The sequence below is a fragment of the Pseudophryne corroboree genome, chromosome 10 (assembly GCF_028390025.1).
Source record: "Pseudophryne corroboree isolate aPseCor3 chromosome 10, aPseCor3.hap2, whole genome shotgun sequence".
Classification (NCBI taxonomy): domain Eukaryota; kingdom Metazoa; phylum Chordata; class Amphibia; order Anura; family Myobatrachidae; genus Pseudophryne; species Pseudophryne corroboree.
Genome location: NC_086453.1, coordinates 273413342 through 273435149, shown reverse-complemented (window position 1 = coordinate 273435149; position 21808 = coordinate 273413342). Strand labels below are relative to the sequence as shown.

General features: G+C 43.0%; 1 protein-coding gene across 5 annotated transcripts in view; it reads left to right on the top strand.

Moving 5' to 3' along the window:
• The window catches only part of CADM1 (cell adhesion molecule 1), a 452911-nt gene that overhangs the window by 421289 nt on the left and 9814 nt on the right, over positions 1 to 21808 (top strand). For 3 of the 5 annotated variants that reach the window (XM_063943276.1, XM_063943277.1, XM_063943274.1), the window contains one exon: positions 149 to 181. The exons of the other annotated variants lie outside the window; for them this stretch is intronic. In XM_063943276.1, coding sequence (XP_063799346.1) covers positions 149 to 181 — 33 coding nt within the window. The remainder of the gene's footprint in view (positions 1 to 148; positions 182 to 21808) is intronic. 5 annotated transcript variants of the gene reach the window in all.

Below are 21808 nucleotides of genomic sequence, written 5' to 3'. Positions count from 1 at the left end.
GTTCTCCCTTGTCTTACTGATTCAATGCTGTGTGAGATTCATTATTGCTCGTGTATCATCTGTTCCCTTTATTTTGTCCCATTTTTCCCCTTTTTTTGCATGCTGTTCCTTCCGTTTCTTCCCTTCCTCCTCCTCTTCCCGTGTATAGACGCAAGTGCAACGACAGAGCCTGCGGTTCACGGTTGGTATAAGCTTTCTGTTCTCTATATCAGGGTGTCAACAAGCCAGACCAGCAATGTAAAGGGGTATTTTTAACTAACCAAACACTAGGGGAGGGGGAATAGAGTCAATTTACAAATTCCCTTTATCTTATCCTGTAGCATCTGTTACTGTTGAGTTGTGTTTTTTTATTTTTTTTATTTATTGTTTTTTGCCTTATGGCCTGTCACATTAAGGGGTACAGTCCATCACTCTTTTCCTGGTTAGATCCCTTCACAAACATGGCCTTGGCTTGTTGCTCCATTTTGTGTGTCTTGTCCAGATTCTGGTCCTTTCCTGAGAACTGTGCATGAAATGCATGACTGCACTAGAGGTATCTGTGTGGTGGGATCTGAAATGGGCGAGGTTTGATGTTGGGATTGGTTCCTAATTCACTCTATATGATGCATTCTTCTACACGCTACAAAACAGAACCAGCTTCCATGCTGTTACATGGGTTTTTCCTGCAGATTTCTGTCATGAGAATTCATCAGTGTGCCTGTGCTCAAATGGCTGCGGTCACTGCACTGGTGGGGACACTTCCATTCACTAGTCATTTCATTTGTTTTGGGTTTTTTTCACTCATCTTTTTATCCAGAAAAATAATTTTCACAAAATTCTGTTAAAAAAATGTGTGAATTGAAGTTAATAATGGGGACTTCTGTAGTAGTCCGTTAGTGGAGTCTGGAATAGAAAGTTTGAGAGCAGTGTTTCTCAAATCTGCTCCTAAGGGACTGCCAACAGTGCATGTTTTCCAAATCTCCTAGATGGATCAAATGTGTATTCATTATAGACCAACATCATATTCTCTAGGAATACCTTAAAAATATAAACTGGTTACTGGTCCCTGTGGATAGTAATTGTGAAAAATTATTTTAGTTTTCTCCATTTGTACATTGTAGCTCTTCTAGTAGTGCAATCCAGAAAACATGGAACATATGAACTGCAGAGACTGGGACTGTAGTATGACAACTTCATTTCCATTTGTGATGAGTTTTATGGGGGTAATTCCAAGTTGATCGCAACAGGAAATTTTTTAGCAGTTGGGCAAAACCATGTGCACTACAGGGGGGACAGATATACCATGTGCAGAGAGAGTTAGATTTGGGTGGGTTATTTTGTTTCTGTGCAGGGTAAATACTGGCTGCTTTATTTTTACACTGCAATTTAGATTGCAGATTGAACTCACCCCACCCAAATCTAACTCTCTCTGCACATGTTATATCTGCCTCCCCTGCACTGCACATGGTTTTACCCAACTGCTAAAAAAATGTCCTGCTGCGATCAACTTGGAATTACCCCCTATGTCCTTACACCAAGCTTTGCATTATGCAGTAAGATGCCAGTTACTGTATAGGAGCATACAGTATAGTTATACTGGATAATGGGGGCATGAGGCGTTCCATATGCATAACAATCTAGTAGCAGTTATGCACCAGGGTGGTGGAGATGGGGCAAACGTCAAGGCATTCCCCACTATGCATAATGGTGCGAAGCTTTGGTGCTGTGCACTTGGCCATGTCTTTAATGCTGCCTAGAAAGTGCCATTTGTATTTCTGTATGATGGGGTATATAATATACACAGGGGCTGGCTGGCAACTTTCAGCCTGGGGGGCAGACTCAAGCAAGTGACCCAGCTGTTCACAGGGAATGCAGTGAGAAAATGGCACATGAACACTTAAATTGCACTGGCTCAGGGGGGCAGATGGCACCCTGCCCAGCCAGCCCCTGAATATACATTATATGCCTATGGTTGCATATATTGCAAACAAACTTTGAATTTTATACTAGAAAAGCCACAAATATGGCACCTGAAATACACAGAAACATTGTTACTCTCCAGTTGGTATTTGGCCTGGCATCCGCCGCGCTGATATGTTTTGGCAGGGAGCAGTTCTTTCTCAGACGTGGTGCATATGGGACCCATGCTTATTTTCCATCAAGCATTGAACGTTCTACATTTCATAAATTGCCTCCATTGTGTCTGCCCTGTTATTTGAAGCATGTTATTGCAATCCATTGCAGCCAGCATGGGGGTAAATACTGTATGCTTTTATTAGATATTTTTTTTGTAACAAGAAGTTGCATAGCCTAAATGCCATGTATAACACGTGGGTCTCACTAGTGCGGTATGGAGCGTTCCTCTCCGCCAGCTCCGCACCTTCATCTAATTAGAATGTCTGAGGTACGGAGACATGTTATCCATGTATACATTGTGACATTCTGTCTGTATACATTAATTTCCAAATACGCAGAGTCTGCGGAGAAGTTTAATCAGGAGGAATTTCTCAGCACTCCTCTTGTATAAATGATACACACACTGACAGTTTGCATTACTCCTCCTCCCAAGCTGGAGAGACGATTTATTATTATTGCTTTGCAAGCGTTGGCTGTAATCAGGATTCTTCACGTGCATAGCATGAGGCTGCAAATGCCTGACCTCCTTCACGCTCTCCCTATTCCCCTCTCTCTCTCTCTCTCTCTCTCTCTCTCTCTCTCTCTCTCTCTCTCTCTCTCTCTCTCCAGTCTCCGCTCTCGCCCTCTTCTACTTGCTTTGCTTGTTTCCGTTAGCACTATATTTTATTACAGTTAACCCTTCAGCAGCCACTCTCTCACTTTCCCCGTTCTATTTTGTGTGTTTTTCACTTTCAGTCTTCAGCTCCCAACTCTTCTCTTTATTCTGTGTATCCCCAGTTATGTTACTCTCTAGTCCTTCATCTTCCTCGTGATTCTGCAGCCGTTCTGGATTGTGTGCTGTTACCATGAGCTCTTCTTGCGTGCTTAGAGGTGCATGCTTAGAGTCTTGCTGCATGCTGTGTATGACTGTATGCATGGTGCCTGACCCAAGTATACATGTATCCTCGCCCTGTTTTTTCTAGTGATGGACTCATGTCTGTGCATTATGCTTTACTGTGACTTTGTCTTTGATCAGGATGAATGGTCTCTCTCTTGCCGCTTAGAATATCCCTAGCTGGCCTATATTCTGCATTACTCTTGCATTAGTGTGCCATGTGCCCTACTCCTGCTGAGTGCTACGTCCGGAGCTTTAACCCATGTGAAGTCACTGCTCTTTTTCTCAGCAGGTTCTGATCCGCAGACTTGGCCCCTTTTGACTTCTACTTCATTGGCCAGACACCACACCCTCTGTCTTTATTCTTCTGTTTCGTCCTTTCTTGACCTTTACATATCACCCACCTTTCCTCATACTTTATCCTTATGATGCTGATCTCTGCACTCCATCCATCATTCCCACTTTGTTCTGATGGCCTTTAACTGCTTTATGATATGGACACGCTCCAACGACCCTTTATTCTTTCCGTGACTTCTGCGCAGAGATACGTACGTCGTCCACCTGTCCCTCACTTTACCCCGCTGCCCTCTTCTACCCTTTCATCCTCTGTACTTTCTATCCTAAACTTCAAGGACCATCCATTATTCTTTGATCTTTTATCCTCTTTCTTCTAACAGCTTTACACACTCTCCATCTCCGCTTCACACCCTGCTCGGCTGTCCTTTAAAGCTTCAGATCCTAGTTAGGATGTGATATGATGTCGCATGCAGTTAAATCCGTTCTGTGAGTTTGTAACCATTGGAAAAAAAAAAAAAAGTACAAGGTACATTTTTAAAATGTTTTGTATACGTTCCCTTGGAGAGATAATTAGGGAAATACTGAATTCAAAGTATGCAATTTCATATATTAGTTGCAATCCTGGGAGTTGTCTCAACCTGAGTATTCTAGTTATACCTTTTCTCTGACGTCCTAGTGGATGCTGGGGACTCCGTAAGGACCATGGGGAATAGCGGCTCCGCAGGAGACTGGGCACAAAAGTAAAGCTTTAGAACTACCTGGTGTGCACTGGCTCCTCCCCCTATGACCCTCCTCCAAGCCTCAGTTAAATTTTTGTGCCCGAACGAGAAGGGTGCACACTAGGTGGCTCTCCTGAGCTGCTTAGTGAAAAGTTTAGTTTTAGGTTTTTTATGTTCAGTGAGACCTGCTGGCAACAGGCTCACTGCATCGAGGGACTAAGGGGAGAAGAAGCGAACTCACCTGCGTGCAGAGTGGATTGGGCTTCTTAGGCTACTGGACATTAGCTCCAGAGGGACCGATCACAGGCCCAGCCATGGATAGGTCCCAGAGCCGCGCCGCCGGCCCCCTTACAGAGCCAGAAGACCGAAGAGGTCCGGAAAATCGGCGGCAGAAGACGTCCTGTCTTCAACAAGGTAGCGTTCAGCACTGCAGCTGTGCGCCATTGCTCTCAGCACACTTCACACTCCGGTCACTGAGGGTGCAGGGCACTGGGGGGGGGGGCGCCCTGAGACGCAATAAAAACACCTTGGATGGCAAAAAATGCATTCCCTGTGTGTGTGCTGTGTGTCGGTACGTTTGTGTCGACATGTATGAGGAGAAAAATGATGTGGAGACGGAGCAGATTGCCTGTAATAGTGATGTCACCCCCTAGGGGGTCGACACCTGAGTGGATGAACTGTTGGAAGGAATTACGTGACAATGTCAGCTCTGTATAAAAGACAGTGGTTGACATGAGACAGCCGGCTACTCAGCTTGTGCCTGTCCAGACGTCTCATAGGCCGTCAGGGGCTCTAAAGCGCCCGTTACCTCAGATGGCAGATATAGACGCCGACACGGATACTGACTCCAGTGTCGACGGTGAAGAGACAAATGTGACTTCCAGTAGGGCCACACGTTACATGATTGAGGCAATGAAAAATGTTTTACACATTTCTGATAATACGAGTACCACCAAAAAGGGGTATTATGTTCGGTGAGGAAAAACTACCTGTAGTTTTCCTGAATCTGAGAAATTAAATGAGGTGTGTGATGATGCGTGGGTTTCCCCCGATAACAACTGATAATTTCTAAAATGTTATTGGCATTATATCCTTTCCCGCAGAGGTTAGGGTGCGTTGGGAAACACCCCCTAGGGTGGATAAAGCGCTCACACGCTTGTAAGAACAAGGGCTCTACCCTCTCCTGAGATGGCCGCCCTTAAGGATCCTGCTGATAGAAAGCAGGAGGGTATCCTAAAATGTATTTACACACATACTGGTGTTATACTGCAACCAGCAATCGCCTCAGCCTGGATGTGCAGTGCTGGGTTGGCGTGGTCGGATTCCCTGACTGAAAATATTGATACCCTAGATAGGGACAGTATATTATTGCCTATAGAGCATTTAAAAGATGCATTTCTATATATGCGTGATGCACAGCGGAATATTTGCCGACTGGCATCAAGTCTAAGTGCGTTGTCCATTTCTGCCAGTAGAGGGTTATGGACACGACAGTGGTCAGGTGATGCGGATTCCAAACGGCATTTGGAAGTATTGCCTTATTAAGGGGAGGAGTTATTTGGGGTCGGTCTTTCAGACCTGGTGGCCACGGCAACAGCTGGGAAATCCACGTTTGTACCCCAGGTCGCCTCTCAACATAAGAAGACGCCGTATTATCAGGCGCAGTCTTTTCGTGGGCAAGCGGGCAAAAGGTTCCTCATTTCTGCCCCGTGACAGAGGGAGAGGAAAAAGGCTGCAGAAATCAGCCAGTTCCCAGGAACAGAAGCCCTCTCCCGCCTCTGCCAAGCCCTCAGTATGACGCTGGGGCTTTACAAGCAGAATCAGGCACGGTGGGGGCCCGTCTCAATGAATTTCAGCGCGCAGTGGGCTCACTCGCAAGTAGACCCCTGGATCCTTCAGGTGATATCTCAGGGGTACAAATTGGAATTCGAGACGTCTCCCCCTCGCCGTTTCCTAAAGTCGGCTTTACCGATGTCTCCTTCTGACAGGGAGGCAGTTTTGGAAGCCATTCACAAGCTGTATTCCCAGCAGGTGATAATCAAGATACCCCTCCTGCAACAGGGAACGGGGTATTATTCCACACTGTTGTGGTACCGAAGCCGGACGGCTCGGTGAGACCGATTCTAAATCTAAAATCTTGAACACTTACATACGGAGGTTCAAATTCAAGATTGAGTCACTCAGAGCAGTTATTGCGAACCTGGAAGAAGGGGACTACATGATGTCTCGGGACATCAAGGATGCTTACCTTCATGTCCCAATTTACCCTTCTCACCAAGGGTACCTCAGGTTTATGGTACAGAACTGTCACTATCAGTTTCAGACGCTGCCGTATGGATGGTCCACGGCACCCCGGGTCTTTACCAAGGTAATGGCCGAAATGATGATACTCCTTCGAAGGAAGGGAATTTTAGTTATCCCTTACTTGGACGATTACCTGATAAGGGTAAGATCCAGGGAACAGTTGGAGGTCGGTGTAGCACTATCTCAGGTAGTGTTGCGGCAGCACGATTGGATTCTCAATATTCCAAAATCGCAGCTGATTCCGACGACTCGTCGTCTGTTCCTAGGGATGATCCTGGACACAGTCCAGGAAAAAAAAAAAAAAAAAAAAAAGGTGTTTCTCCCGGAGGAGAAAGTCAGGGAGTTATCCGAGCTAGTCGGGAACCTCCTATAACCGAGCCAAGTCTCAGTACATCAATGAAAGGGTTCTGGGAAAAATGGTGGCTTCCTACGAAGCAATCCCATTCGGCAGATTCCACGCAAGAACTTTCCAGTGGGACCTGCTGGACAAATGGTCCGGGTCGCATCTTCAGATGCATCAGCGGATAACCCTGTCACCAAGCACAAGGGTGTCTCTTCTGTGGTGGTTGCAGAGTGCTCATCTTCTAGAGGGCCGCAGATTCGACATTCAGGACTGGGTCCTGGTGACCACGGATGCCAGCCTGCGAGGCTGGGGAGCAGTCACACAGGGAAGGAATTTCCAGAGCTTATGGTCAAGCCTGGAGACATCACTTCACATAAATATCCTGAAGCTAAGGGCCATTTACAATGCTCTAAGCTCAGCAAGACCTCTGCTTCAAGGTCACCCGGAGTTGATCCATTCGGACAACATCACGGCAGTCACCCACGTAAACAGACAGGGTGACAGAAGAAGCAGGAGGGCAATGGCAGAAGCTGCAAGGATTCTTCGCTGGGCGGAAAATCATGTGAAAGCACTTTTAGCAAGTGGGGACTTCACCCAGAAGTCTTCCACATGTTTATAAAACTCGACAAGTATTGCGCCGGGTCAAGGGACCCTCCGGCAATAGCTGTAGACGCTCTGGTAACACAGTGGGTGTACCAGTCAGTGTATGTGTTCCCTCCTCTGCCTCTCATACCAAGGTACTGAGAATTATAAGACGGAGAGGAGTAAGCACTATATTCGGGCTCCGGATTGGCCAAGAAGGACTTGGTAACCGGAACTTCAAGAGATGCTCACGGAGGATCCGTGGCCTCTACCTCTAAGAAGGGACCTGCTCCTGCAAGGACCCTGTCTGTTCCAAGACTTACCGCGACTGCGTTTGACGGCATGGCGGTTGAACGCCGGATCCTGAAGGAGAAAGGCATTCCGGATGAAGTCATTCCTATCCTGATCAAAGCCAGGAAAGATATAACCGCAAAACATTATCACCGCATTTGGCGAAAATATGTTGCGTGGTGCGAGGCCAGTAAGGCCCCGACGGAGGAATTTTCAACTAGGTCGATTCCTACATTTCCTGCAAACAGGAGTGTCTATGGGCCTGAAATGGGGGTCCATTAAGGTTCAAATTTCGGCCCTGTCAATTTTCTTCCAAAAAGAACTAGCTTCAGTCCCTGAAGTTCAGACGTTTGTGAAAGGGGTGCCTCCAGTGACACCTTGGGATCTAAATGTAGTTTTTGGGTTCCAAAAGTCACATTGGTTTGAACCACTTAAATATGTGGAGTTAAAATCTCACATGGAAAGTGGTCATGCTGTTGGCCCTGGCCTGGGCCAGGTGCGTGTCAGAATTGGCGGCTTTATCCTGTAAAAGCCCTCATCTGATTTTCCATTCGGACAGGGCGGAATTGAGGACTTGTCCTCAGTTTCTCCCTAAGGTGGTTTTCAGCGTTTCACCTGAATCAACCTATTGTGGTGCCTGCGGCTACTAGGGACTTGGAGGACTCCAAGTTGCTAGACGTTGTCAGGGCCCTGGAAATATAGGTTTCCAGGACGGCTGGAGTCAGAAAATCTGACTCGTTGTTTATTCTGTATGCACCCAACAAGCTGGGTGCTCCTGCTTCTAAGCAGACTATTGCTCGTTGGATTTGTAGTACAATTCAGCTTGCACATTCTGTGGCAGGCCTGCCACAGACAAAATCTGTAAAAGCCTATTCCACAAGGAAGGTGGGCTCATCTTGGGCGGCTGCCCGAGGGGTCTCGGCTTTACAACTTTGCCGAGCAGCTACTTGGTCAGGAGCAAATACGTTTGTAAAATTCGACAAATTTGATACCCTGGCTGAGGAGGACCTGGAGTTCTCTCATTTGGTGCTGCAGAGTCATCCGCACTCTCCCGCCCGTTTTGGGAGCTTTGGTATAATCCCCATGGTCCTTACGGAGTCCCCAGCATCCACTAGGACGTCAGAGAAAATAAGAATTTACTTACCGATAATTCTATTTCTCGTAGTCCGTAGTGGATGCTGGGCGCCCATCCCAAGTGCGGATTGTCTGCAATACTGGTACATAGTTATTGTTACCAAAAAAATCGGGTTATTGCTGTAGTGAGCCATCTTTTCTAGAGGCTCCTCTGTTATCATGCTGTTAACTGGGTTTAGATCACAAGTTATATGGTGTGATTGGTGTGGCTGGTATGAGTCTTACCCGGGATTCAAAATCCTTCCTTATTGTGTACGCTCGTCCGGGCACAGTATCCTAACTGAGGCTTGGAGGAGGGTCATAGGGGGAGGAGCCAGTGCACACCAGGTAGTTCTAAAGCTTTACTTTTGTGCCCAGTCTCCTGCGGAGCCGCTATTCCCCATGGTCCTTACGGAGTCCCCAGCATCCACTACGGACTACGAGAAATAGAATTATCGGTAAGTAAATTCTTATTTTTACAGCCTGGATTCAGATGGCTGACCTATGTAGCTGAATGTGCTTATTGATTGCTTTACTACACATGTACTGTAGAAGATAGACGTAGAAATTGAAGGTAGATAAGGAACACTTGGCCCATCTAGTCTGCCCATGTACATACACACTAGGGTTATTTTTTGTTAGGAGCCAATTAACCTACCAGTGCATTATATATTTTTGGATTATGTGAGGAAACTGGAGTACCCAGAGGAAACAGAGTACACACAGAGTCATGGTGGGAATCAAACCCATGACCTCAGTGCTGTGAGGCAGTAATGCTAACCATTACACCATCCGTATCTGCCCAAAGACATGTCACAAGATTGCACATCCTGTAATCTTGATAAACGCTGACCACAGGTAAAAGCAAAGTCATGCTAGATAAATGAAACTGTTGCCCGCTATAGCAGTGTTTCTCAACTTCTGTCCTCGTGGAACTCTGACAGCACATATTTTCAAAGTATCCTGAGGAACAATTAAAACCACCTCTAGCTCTGTTGTGTCCATTAACACACCTGTGCTCCAGATAGATTATTTGGAATACATGCTCATGCTCCAGGTTTGAGAAACACAACTCTATAGGATCAATTAAGCTGGTAACATACACACAGTGATAAAACAGTGATAAGTGGAAGGTGATAACGCACCAGCCAATCAGTTCCTGTCTATTTACATATTGGAGCTGATTGGCTGGTGCGTTATCACTTTGCACTTATCACTGCTTTATCACTTTTCCAGGCTTAATACATCTGCCACAGTATGCTGTATCTGTCCCCAGCCAACAGAAGCACATGCATATGTAGCGGGTCCAATTTAAAGCCACTGGTTACACCTTACCCACACTTGCCTACCTGACCCTCTCCATGAGGGAGAAAATGCTCTGTTCCTGGACCTTATCAATTAACTAGCTCACCACAGGTGATGGTAATCATACATTACCAGGAAAGTCCATGAACAGAGCATTTTCTCCCTCATGGAGAGGGTCAGGTAGGCAAGTATGATCTTACCACCAGGATGCATGAAATGTTCAAGTGAAAGTTGCAATGCAAGTGTAGTCTAGATCTAAAGTCACTGTCCCAGGTCTTCCAATATACATACTGTATAGAAGATTATATATTGCCACTGAGTCCTAAAACACATTGATATGTCAAGATACTGATTGGAAAGTGGAAATGCATACTGTCTATGGAATAGGTCCTTGCTTACAGAGTAGTTAGCAGAGATTATATATTTTTCACACTGCGTCACTGTACACCCTTCAGGCTACTTACTACCTGTCATTTATTAGTACTATTTATAAACGTGAGAGCTTTCAGTGCTGGAAATCTGTGTTACAATCATATACACTAGGTGGGTGCCAGCCTCCATAGGGCATGCACTCTCACCTCTTCTGCTTTTTCCCTTTAGCAGGTTCAGTGGTATACTCTGCTCCTAGGACTGGGGTTTAGTGTTTGGATGTGATGTCATAGGAGCAGCAGCCGGGAGTTCTACATCTAAGAAGCTGCTGGCTGCTTCTCCATTATATCAGCGTATTATGTGTGGGGGCGCCATGGAGTCATTAAAAACACTGGATGAGAGAAATCTCACTATTCAGTGTTCTGCTGTAGGTGCCCTAGAACCGTTGGTTCCTTAGACGGGTTCAGTATGATTGACCGCTGGACAGGATGCTGGCATCTCGTTCTTTAAAATTCCGACGGGCAAGTTAAGTATGTTTCACCCTTTCCTCTACCCCTTATCCTTAACCCTTCCTTCCCACACATCTCGGGTGGCGCCTAAGCTTATTATTACGGTTGTGATGCCAGCTGTCGGGATTCTGGCATCAGTCTCCTGACCCTGTCAAGATTCCGGTGTCTGCATTCTGACAGTTGTCGGGATTTGAGCGTCAGTATTCCGACTGCCAGGATCCCAACAGCCAGCACCTTAACCACCTCCCCCTCAGACAAAAGACTAGCCACATCTAGTGGTATTACTGACTATATACGTGTAGAGAATCTGTCATTTGGAATACTCTGGATTAAGGTGTTTCCACATACATTATTTATCTTTAATGTAGAACACTACGGCCCAGACGTTCCCTGCTCTATTCACAGCATTGGTGTCTGCATTATATTACTTAGCAATACTCCAGTAAAACCAAAAACAGAGAAGCTGAGATTGGAGCAAAGCAAAAAAAAAAGTTTATTTTTATTTTTTTGCATGCAGGGTAAATTCTGGCTGCTTTTGCATGTAGCCCACCATTGCTGGGCAGCTTTATTTTTATATTGCAATGTAGATTTCAGTTTGGCCACGCCCCCTCACATCTTAATCTCTGCATATGTTACATCCGCCCCACCTGCAGTGCAGCATGGTTTTACCAATGTGCAAGGTTTTTTTATTTTTGCTTTGTTCCCAGTGTATGCTCTTGTCAGCCTATATTACATGATCACTGAGCCGCAATTATTGAATTATATTTTATGGTTCTGATTGTCGCAACTCTCTGGAAACCATTTTGTCAGGTAAAAGATCCCATATAGTACCTGCTAAGAGTCCAGGCTTTTGAGGGACAGCCACCAATTTCTGCTGGCTACAGCCTTGTCCCTCACAAACGGTAGTCTGTGTAGGTGTGGAACAATAGCTTAGTACCGTACAGAAATTCATAGGCCAATATTGTCTTTTATTATCTCCGATTTTTCATGACGTTTGAAGCCTCCTGCCTCAAAGCTACTTTAGCAGAACATTTATGACCCTTTATTGTATTCTATGAATATCCTGACAAACACCCTTTTTCTAAAATGTTGTTGCTGCCGTAGCTTGATAAACTATAATTATGTTCACTCTTCAAATGAAAGGCAACGTCATTGATTTTAACAAATGCATCAACTGGTGCCTGATTAAAATTGCTTTGTCAGGCTACTTCAGCCATAAAATGAAAAAAAAAAAAAAATGTATTTTCAATTTGCCTATCGTGTGGTTTTAGATGTTTTATTTGTATTCTGTGTTCTAATTACTGTAGAATAGTGTTTGTATTATGCTGTATATACCACTGTGTAACAAAGGTTAGTACCTGTATTGCTTTTAGAATGGAAGTTAGTGGTTTGTAGTAGTAATTCTACAGAATCTACAGTGAATTATATTTATGGATGTTGGAAAATAAAACAATAATGTAGACTAGGGGGTGTATTCAATAACTGTCGGAAAGACAGCTGCTTCCGGCAGAAATAGATCGGAAGGGGTTCCGACCTATTCAATATCGGCTGATTTTTTCCGACAAGTTGGGAATTCCCAACTTGTCGGAAAACACGTGGATCAGCGGAATAGCCGCCGATCCGAGTGCTTCTGTCGGAAATGGGGCCAAATCCGACAGGTTTTGGCCCCCTTTCTGCAGGCGGCTGGGGGAGCTGAGATTGGCAGCCGGTGGGGGGACATGTCTGCGGCGGCGGGGGGAGGTGCTGCAGGGAGAGAGGTGCCTGGCCGTCCCCCGGCCACAGACATGTCCCCCCGCAACCAGCTCCTCCCGCTGGCCGCCGATCTCAGCTCCCCCAGCCGCCCACAGGCACCTCTCTCTCTCTCTGCAGAGCCTCCCCCCGCCGCCGTAGACATGTCCCCCTGCAGCCAGCTCATCCCATCCGGCTGCCGATCTCAGCTCCCCCCGCTGCCGTCCCGCTCATGTTTGCCGCTGTTAATCTCCCTTCTGCCATTTGCACCCCTGGCCGCTGCTGTCAGCGCATCCGCAGTCACTGTCAGCAGCAGAGGCAGAACTCTGGGAGGCAACGGAGTCATCTGCCACCGGGCTCCTGCTCTGAAGGGGGCACCTCTCCCCCCATTCTGTGACATCATTAAATTAAGTTGATAGCTGATACTCTCTTATCAGTAGCCAATTGCCTCACTGATCCCTGTACCTTACAAATCACACCCTTTTTATTATACTTTAGATGCACATTTTACAAGTGTCATACCCGGGATTAGAAACCATGACCTATTACACTGGAAGCAGACACCTTACTGATGAAGCTATTTGCTCCTGTATAGGAAATATGAGAATTCTAACTACATGAAGATACTTCTTTGACAATTACACTTAACTTCGTATAGTAAGAATTCTCCTGCTTCCTATACAGGAGCAAATAGCTCCATTAGTAAAGTGCCTGCTGTCAGTGTAACAGGCCATGGGTTCTACTCCTGGGTATGACTGCTAAGAAATGTGTGATTTAAAATAAAAGACAATTAAATGTATATATACAGTATATACGGGGGGGTTTTCAGAACACTACACACACACACTTATATAAATATAGGGGGGGGGGGGGGCACCAATATTTATCTCGCCTCCGGGCTACTGGGACGAACTTACGCCACTGAGCACAGGACCCTGTGTATGGCCAAATGCGACAGTCGGATATTTGGCCGTCCATTGAATAGGGGTTGTCGGACCCATTCCAACTGCATGTCGGAATGGATCCGACTCTTATTGAATATACCCCTAAGGTTATAATTAAGATAGCAAAAATAATATAGATAGATAGATAGATATGTGTATAAACTTTCCTGTATTGGTAGAAATGACACCCGGTGCCCTCTGTAAACTGGATGCACTGATAAAGGCAGCGGCACTCAGATTTGTTGTATAGAAGCTGTATTAAAGCATAATGCTATGCAATGGAAACCGACGTTTCGGGGCTTTAGCGACCCCTTTTTTTCACCTTAAAAAAGGCCCCCAAAAAATGTTGGTTACCATTGCATAACATTAGTTTTAATACAGCTTCTATACAACAAATCCCTGAGTCCCGCTGCCTTTGTTTATCAGTGTGTGTGTGTGTATGTATGTATGCATGTGTGTGTGTGTGTGTGTATGTATGTATATATATATATATATATATATTATATGTATGTATATATATATATATATATAATTTGTTTTTTGAGGTGCGCTCTTAATTTGATGGATATTACCACTTATGATGTGAAATGAGGATGTACCTTTCAAATACCTTTCAAAAATACATCCTAAGTTTAAAAAACTTTTATTTTTAAAATACAATTAAAAATCTTTTTCAAGAATTCATTTCATACACATTCTCTTATACATAAAGCAAAAATCAAATGTTTAAGGGTTTAACATGACCATTCAATTCTTATTCATGCAATGATTATATGTTTATAAGATGTTAATAAAAAACTGTTTAATCGAACGCGTTTCGTCTGTGGCGGCTTCTTTAGGAGTGTCTTTGGGTATAAGGAGAAAAAAATATTTATATACAGCACATTTATATAGAAAGTAAAAAGTAAAATATACATGTAATATTTTTTATTAAATGTAATTTTTTAAATATAACCATTCATTGAAAAAACTATTATACAAGGTCACTAGAGATTGTTTATAAAACAATCACAATAATACTTATTGAAGTGGATTACATTATTTTTGCTAAACTTTGTCAGTAATAAAACAATAAATTTTTCACATAATTTACATAATTAATATATTAAATAATGTTCATCAATTGAAAGGCTCCACAGTTTTTGGGACATACTTACTATTTGCCAAAATTATTGGACTTTCATAATTTGGTAACAAGAAAAGTTTCTCATTCTTAGTGGGAATCACACTGTAAGTAATAGTAAACAATTTTACCTAAATGGATAAAGAAATTCATTTGAATATTATATTTTATTTTTTATTTTATTTTTTCCGGCTCAAATATGAGCCTTCTAAAGTGAGTAGAGTACTTAATAAAAGGATGTGTAAGACAGTCTTGTATGGATTCTATTAATAAATGGCAATTAACTTAATTTCTTGAGGATCCTATAATCTAAAATTAATATTTTATATTTGTTTCTTAAACAATTAGGTGTGTTGTAAAACATAGAAGTAAATACTGACACCAATAATCTTCAATAGATTTTTCAGTAGATTTTAAGGTATAACAGTTGTCCAGATCTTAATTATGACCTAATTAAAAGATTAAATTAATTTAACCTAATGGGCCTAATTGATTTTACATCACATTTATATAGCAGGTGTTGAGTTTACCAGCAATCGTCAGTCACATCTGTACGGTCTGGAATCCAAATGCAGAGGGACTGAGTCCAAACAGGCTCTCTATTTAACCCCCTTGGGCAATTACATCACTTCCTGTTTGACAACTGTTTCAAGTTGATTAAATGCTCCTTATTTTTACATTTCATTTCCTTTTTATACTCTAATAGCAATGGTTTTTAATCTTTAAGCTCTTAATTTATCATTGGCGGTCAGTGGGTCATTCTTACAATATATAAACGGGCTTAGCAGTCCGTTTTGCGCCCCAGGGGTGGAATCTATGCTTCCTGGTAGTGTTTCTAGCCTCCTTTTGGATGCGTGATGTCTTTGCACTGATCATGTGACCGCGTTCAAGCCCGGTCATGTGGGGGCAATCGCAGTTTCTAATTGGAGGGATCATAGTCATGGAGACACGGTCTCACAGTGCTGGCCGCGCCTCTCTCTGCATTAGGTGCTAGTTAACCCTCGGTCTCTATTTGGAGGGATCGTTACCATGGTGACGTGGTCTCTTGGTACTGGCCGCGCCTCTATCTACTTTAAATGCTGGTTCACATAACTATATTCATATAGGAGGAACCAGTCACAAGGTTATGTAACTGGTTTAATTAGGGAATAAAAATCACATATGTATCAGTCTCAGATATTGATTGTTGCCTTAGCAACATACTTCTTTAGAAAACCACTGTCATTAGCTACTTTTCTTGAATTTTTTTATGTATATAAGTGACGAAGCTGTAGTTATATTTATTATTGAGTGAACTATTTTTTTTTTTTTATTTATTTTATAATGGTGGCATTTAATTCGGTGATTTGTTAACTTCCCTCACCCATCAGTGGTAAATAGCTGTTGCTTATGAAGAAGTCGCCACAGACGAAACGCGTTGGGTGAAACAGTTTTTATTAACATCTTATAAACATATAATCATTGCATAAATAAGAATTGCTTTTTGTATAAAAGAATGTGTATGATATGAATTCTTGAAAAATATTTTTAATTGTATTTTTAAAAATAAAAGGTTTTTAAACTTAGGGTGTATTTTTGAAAGGTATACTAGTACATCCTCATTTCACATCATAAGTGGCAATATCCATCAAATTAAGAGCTCATATCAAAAAACAACTATTTATATTTATCTTTATAGGCCTGCTGTGGCAAGAGGCCTTTTTGAGGGAAGCAGCTTGATAACAGATTATTTCAATAATTTATCCATATCAACACCAATTGCGTTCTGAATTCTTTACATATTGTAAATAGCGCACAAGGAACACAGTCATTATATATTGTAGTTACCAGCAAGTTAAAATGATGGAACAACAGTAATGTTGCCCAAACTGATCAACTATTGAATTGCTCCGTTGAGCACCATCTAGTGCCCCCCAGCACACAAAACACTTGAATTCCCCCATAGAGGTGAGGTGCAGCATTAGCCTTTTATTATTTAGGATATAAACATATATATTTATGCTAAATTTTACATATATATATTACACATCCTCTACACCAGGGCTGGCCAAACCTGTCCTCAAGATCTACCAGCAGTTCATGTTTTCCAGGCCTCCTGGAGATCTCTAGAATTGTCAGTTAGGAATGAATGTACCACATCTTAATTAGTAATGACTACACCTGTGCACCAGCTAGGTGGTCTGGATAATGTGAACTGTTGGTAGATCTCGAGGACTGGTGTGGTCAGCCCTGATATACACTGTACTTTATAAAAGTGAAAGACCAGTGCTAGAGTTTAATACAATTTTAGAGCCGACAGTAACTAATAATTATCTTGTGTTGACCTATAAATTTAGATTACAAGTTAGTAAATCCTTTTCTGTACCAGGTTATTGTTGCTCATGTTAATTAAGGAATTTGTGGAGTGACTCGTTGACATTGTCGCAGTTGATGGCTCATTGTGAAACTTTTATTCCTACTATTAGACCAGAAGAATTTCATGTCTGATATTTATTGAACAATGCGACTTGCAGCAATTTGATAATGGGGTACATGGTACGTGAGCTTGAAGGTGGTGGTAGAACAGTGATGCTGGCACCGATTTTTCTGCCATTAAGAAATAGATTGCAGGGCTGACATAATGTAGCAATTATGGAGGTTGCAGAGTTCTAGGTTACAGAGAATTACTGGTTTCCTGCTAAATGTCAGCTGTGCTCTGTGTTTCCGCTGTACAGGCACCAAGTTTAGAAGCACCTCTGGCTGCCGCTATGCTTGGTCTTGCTCTTCACCGGTTTCCACCTCCTACCTGTCCTCTCTCTGCTCTTCTACTCTAATATCTACCTCTGCATCACCAGAATATTCATAAGCTTCAGCATTTGTTTTCTCCGCAGTGGAACTGGGGAGAATAAGCTCAATGTTCTTCTAAAACAGCATATTAGGATTTGCAAGTAATGTGAATAATGTGGCATTTGTCATGTGAGGCTGTCACGCCGACCTCTGCTCCGCTGGATTATTTTTTGGTTATTATATTTTCATACATTTTGTTTGGTATTTGTTATCAGAGCTCCTCACAATAAGCTTAATCTTTCTGCAATACATTTCTAGAATTCAGAAAAGGCCAATAAGACATGCATATCACTAAATACTGCACAAAACAGATTTTAACACTGGCTTCCCTGAAATATCATTTAATGTGTAAGTGTTATGCTCAAATAAATAATGTAGGCAGATAATGGGAGCTGTGGTTTACATGGCAAGCATTTTACTTACAAATGCAAAACCGGAAGCCTCATTTCTGTTCATTGTTTGGATGTGGATTCACTCTGGTATAAGTACTGGTGGGCCAAAATCAGGAATGCAACAGAAGTTTGATTTATATCTGTGCATATGTCTATTCAGGGATGGATTAAGGGCTAGATATGCCTCAGGCTGCATATATTTGATGGCCTAATAAGAGAAGCAGAGGAGGTGTGACCAGTCTTATGTGGGTGTGGCCATTACCATGTGGGCGTGTACACCAGTGATGTGCAGTGGGGTGAGGCAGTGCCTTTTCTGTCATACGTTTGTGCCACAGTTTTGACTGTATAAAGTATATGAAAAATACAAAGATTATATTAGAAATATCTTCTTTGTGTTATTCTAATCATTTTAATAGTCCAAACTCTGAAGTAAAAAGTCTATGCAGATAAGGCAGTGCCTCACCCGCCATAGAGATGTGCAGATCTTTTCCGCACATCTCTGTTTATGTTTATGCTGCTGCACCTTTGCATAATGCGCACATTAACCCATTGGCTCATTTATTGTGCGTAAACCTTTCTCTGGTTCTAGCCAGTGCCTCCCCCAGCCATTTACCTCACCGGATGACCCTGGTGTACACCCCTACACGATCAGCCCCAATGTCTCCCTAAATATATCAAATTGTGAAAAATGCATCATTTTGTGAGGAAAATTGACATACAATTTGAATACTTATGGTTTATTGTGAGGCCAGCTTAGTTGCCCATATGTATATAAGATCCATCTGCAAAACTGACTTACAATCACTTCTGCATTGGCCCCAAAGTGCACGGATTTTGGGAGGGGGGCACAGAATCCTCCCTACAACAGTCCACTAGCAAAAAGATAGATTAATACAACACAGAAGTCACCTTTGCATACATTAGCAAATATGTGGTAAGTCATCTGGATTTTTCAAGGTGCTTGGTAAATTGCACGTGTGTGTGTGTGTGTGTGTCTGTGTCTGTGTCTGTGTCTGTCTGTCTGTCTGTCTGTCTGTCTGTCTTCCATTGTACCTGGATATTGAGTATGGTTAAACAGTCTGAGACCGGGAATGCCAGAGGCAGTGTGCCGGAATACCGGGGTAAGTATTACATGAAATTTTGTATATTTTAAGCATGGGGCCTCAAATACTGTAACAAAGAAATAATACTTTTAAAACAAACAATAAATAATATTTAGTATTGTAAATCCCATACATATTTATAAAGAAATTACCTCTAAGGGGTGTTATGTACTAACAAGGAAATAACTCACAAAATAAATTTAACATATACAGGTGACAAGGCTCTGTTTATTATTTATTAACTATTACATATATGGCGCCACATTTTCTGTTGCGCTTTACAATGAGAACTATGGGGGACATTTACTAAGCAGTGATAAGAGCGGAGAAGTTAGCCAGTGGAGAAGTTTCCCCATCAACCAATCAGCAGCTCTGTATAATTTTATAGTATGCAAATTTTAGATGTTACTTCAGTGCTGATTGGTTGCCATGGGCAACTTCTCCACTGACTCACTTCTCCGCTCTTATCACTGCTTAGTAAATGTACCCCTAAATCTGGTATCCGGACTCTGGGTCGACACCACTTAGGTCGACACCCATTGGTCGACGGTGACTAAGTCGACACTAGAAATAGGTCTACATAAGCAAGGTCGACATTTAAAAAGGTCGACATGAGGTTTTTTACTTTTTCATACTTTATGATCCCCGTGGACTACGATTGCGAACGGTAACCTGTGCCGAGCGCAGCAGTAGCGGAGCAAGGCACCTTTCGTGAGCCATGTGAGGGGACACTGTGCACTGATTGGGGTTCCCGGTCACTTAACAAAGAAAACGACACCAGAAAAACCCATGTCGACCTTTTTACATGTCGGCCTTTGTTTGTGTCGACCCAATGGCTGTGTTGACCTATTTCCAGTGTCGACCTAGTCACTGTCGACCAATAGGTGTCGACCTACTTGGTGTCTGCCCTGAGTCCCATACCCCTAAAACTACACGCTTATTGTCTCTGTAGGTCAGGTATGTCCAAACTGCGGCCCTCCAGCTGTTGTGAAACTACATATCCCAGCATGCCCTGACACAGTTTTGCTGTCAGAGAATGCCAAAGCTGTGTCAGGGCATGCTGGGATGTGTAGTTTCGCAACAGCTGGAGGGCCGCAGTTTGGACATGCCTGCTGTAGGTAGTGGTCACCATTCTTATGGTCCTTGGGGTCTGTTTAGTAAACAAAATCATTGCTTTTCTCCAGCATTTTAGCCAGAGAAAGTTCTGATCACTCCATATTTACGTTTCTAGGAAAATCCTTATTAATCCCTGATTTCTATGATTTATCAGCCATCTCCGTAGATTGTGCAGCACCCATAGGCTGTAATGGTAGCTGCAGCCAGACTATATTTATATGTAAACAAACATCTCTCAATGGCATTCGTTATACTTTTCCTTACCTTTGCTGCAGTCGCGTGAGATGCTTCATCCTTCTGTGTCCCAAGATGCATTGCTTCCTTGGCTCTTTGTCAGCAGGACTCCCTCTATGTGTAAATAATAAGAAAGCGCTATACTGAATTGTGTGTGTCAATTACCCAAATCCCACAGAACTTTTAGTTCAATTCCTCTTAAAACGGACTGCTGCCCTCAAATAATTGGGGTGTTGAATCCCAATATTTATATAGAACAATAGGCAGAAAAAAAAAATTTGTTGGATCTATTAATTATAGAGACCTTTAGGATTGGTATTTAATGTGGATGTATATAATTTGGTGGTTTAAAAAAAAAAAAAAAATTTAAAATAAAATACTCTTTAAAACTTGACAGCGCTTTAAAAAAAAAAAAATTCTCCCTCTATGTGTGCGAGTTGGCAAATTGCGCACAAACTGCAAACATATCGATCACATTGGTCGCGACGAGCTCCCCGGGACAGCCTTATTTCACATGGACTGTCCCGGTGACAGATTGCATATAAATGGATAGAAACTTCTCCACTTTATTAAATACACAGATCGCAAAAGGAACAGAACATTTTCCATGTAGCATAATAAATATACCATTTTGCGGTTAGAGCTGCAGTGTGTAGTGTACATATAGACCAAACAGTAGGTTAACCACTGGCTGGTCTGAACATCTCACCTGTCATTCATGGACGGGAGGCATTTGATGTGCCGGCTGTCGGGATCCCGGCGCTCACCATACCAACGCCAGAATCCCGACAGCCGGCATACCGACAACTATTCTCCCTCTTGGGGTGTCCACAACACCCCTAGAGGGAGAATAAATCACCGTGCCTGCAAGGGGCTCTTTTGCGCTCACCCCACTGCCTGCACGCAAGCACCGGCATAATATACTACACCCTTCATGGACCAGCCTGCTGCAGTACCTGTTTATTATCACACTGTGCGTTCACTGTAGAATGTCGGCTATCCGGCTGTGGCACAGTACCACTGCTTATAGAGGGATGAATGTGGATATGAATAGTCTTCTAACGTGGTGGTTTGTATACATAAGAGGTGTTACATGGAACATTATGAAAGGTCACATGTTGAGCTATGTTGGTTTGTACGGTTTTGTGTAAGAAGTGGGTTTCTGTGTGAAAGCTAAAGGGAAGAGGAAGAGTTAAAGGGAAGGAATGTAAGTCAGTGAAGTTTCTACAATTGGGTCTGTACTCTGACATTTCTGCCTGCGTATGTGACGTTACATAATAATTAGATTTGGGAGATTTTTTCATTTTTTTTTCTATAAATTGGGAAAAACGTCTCTCCTGACAGACTTAATTAAAGTGTCTTTCAACCCCTGTGTTCCCCACTCCACACTGGTGCCTTGTTGCCGGGGCTGGGTGAACCGCATGAATAGATATTTTAAATCATCTGTCCCCAGTGAACTATCTTACCTGTACCCATCAGGACACGGATCAATAACAGTCACTTAGCATTAGGGTCGCTGCT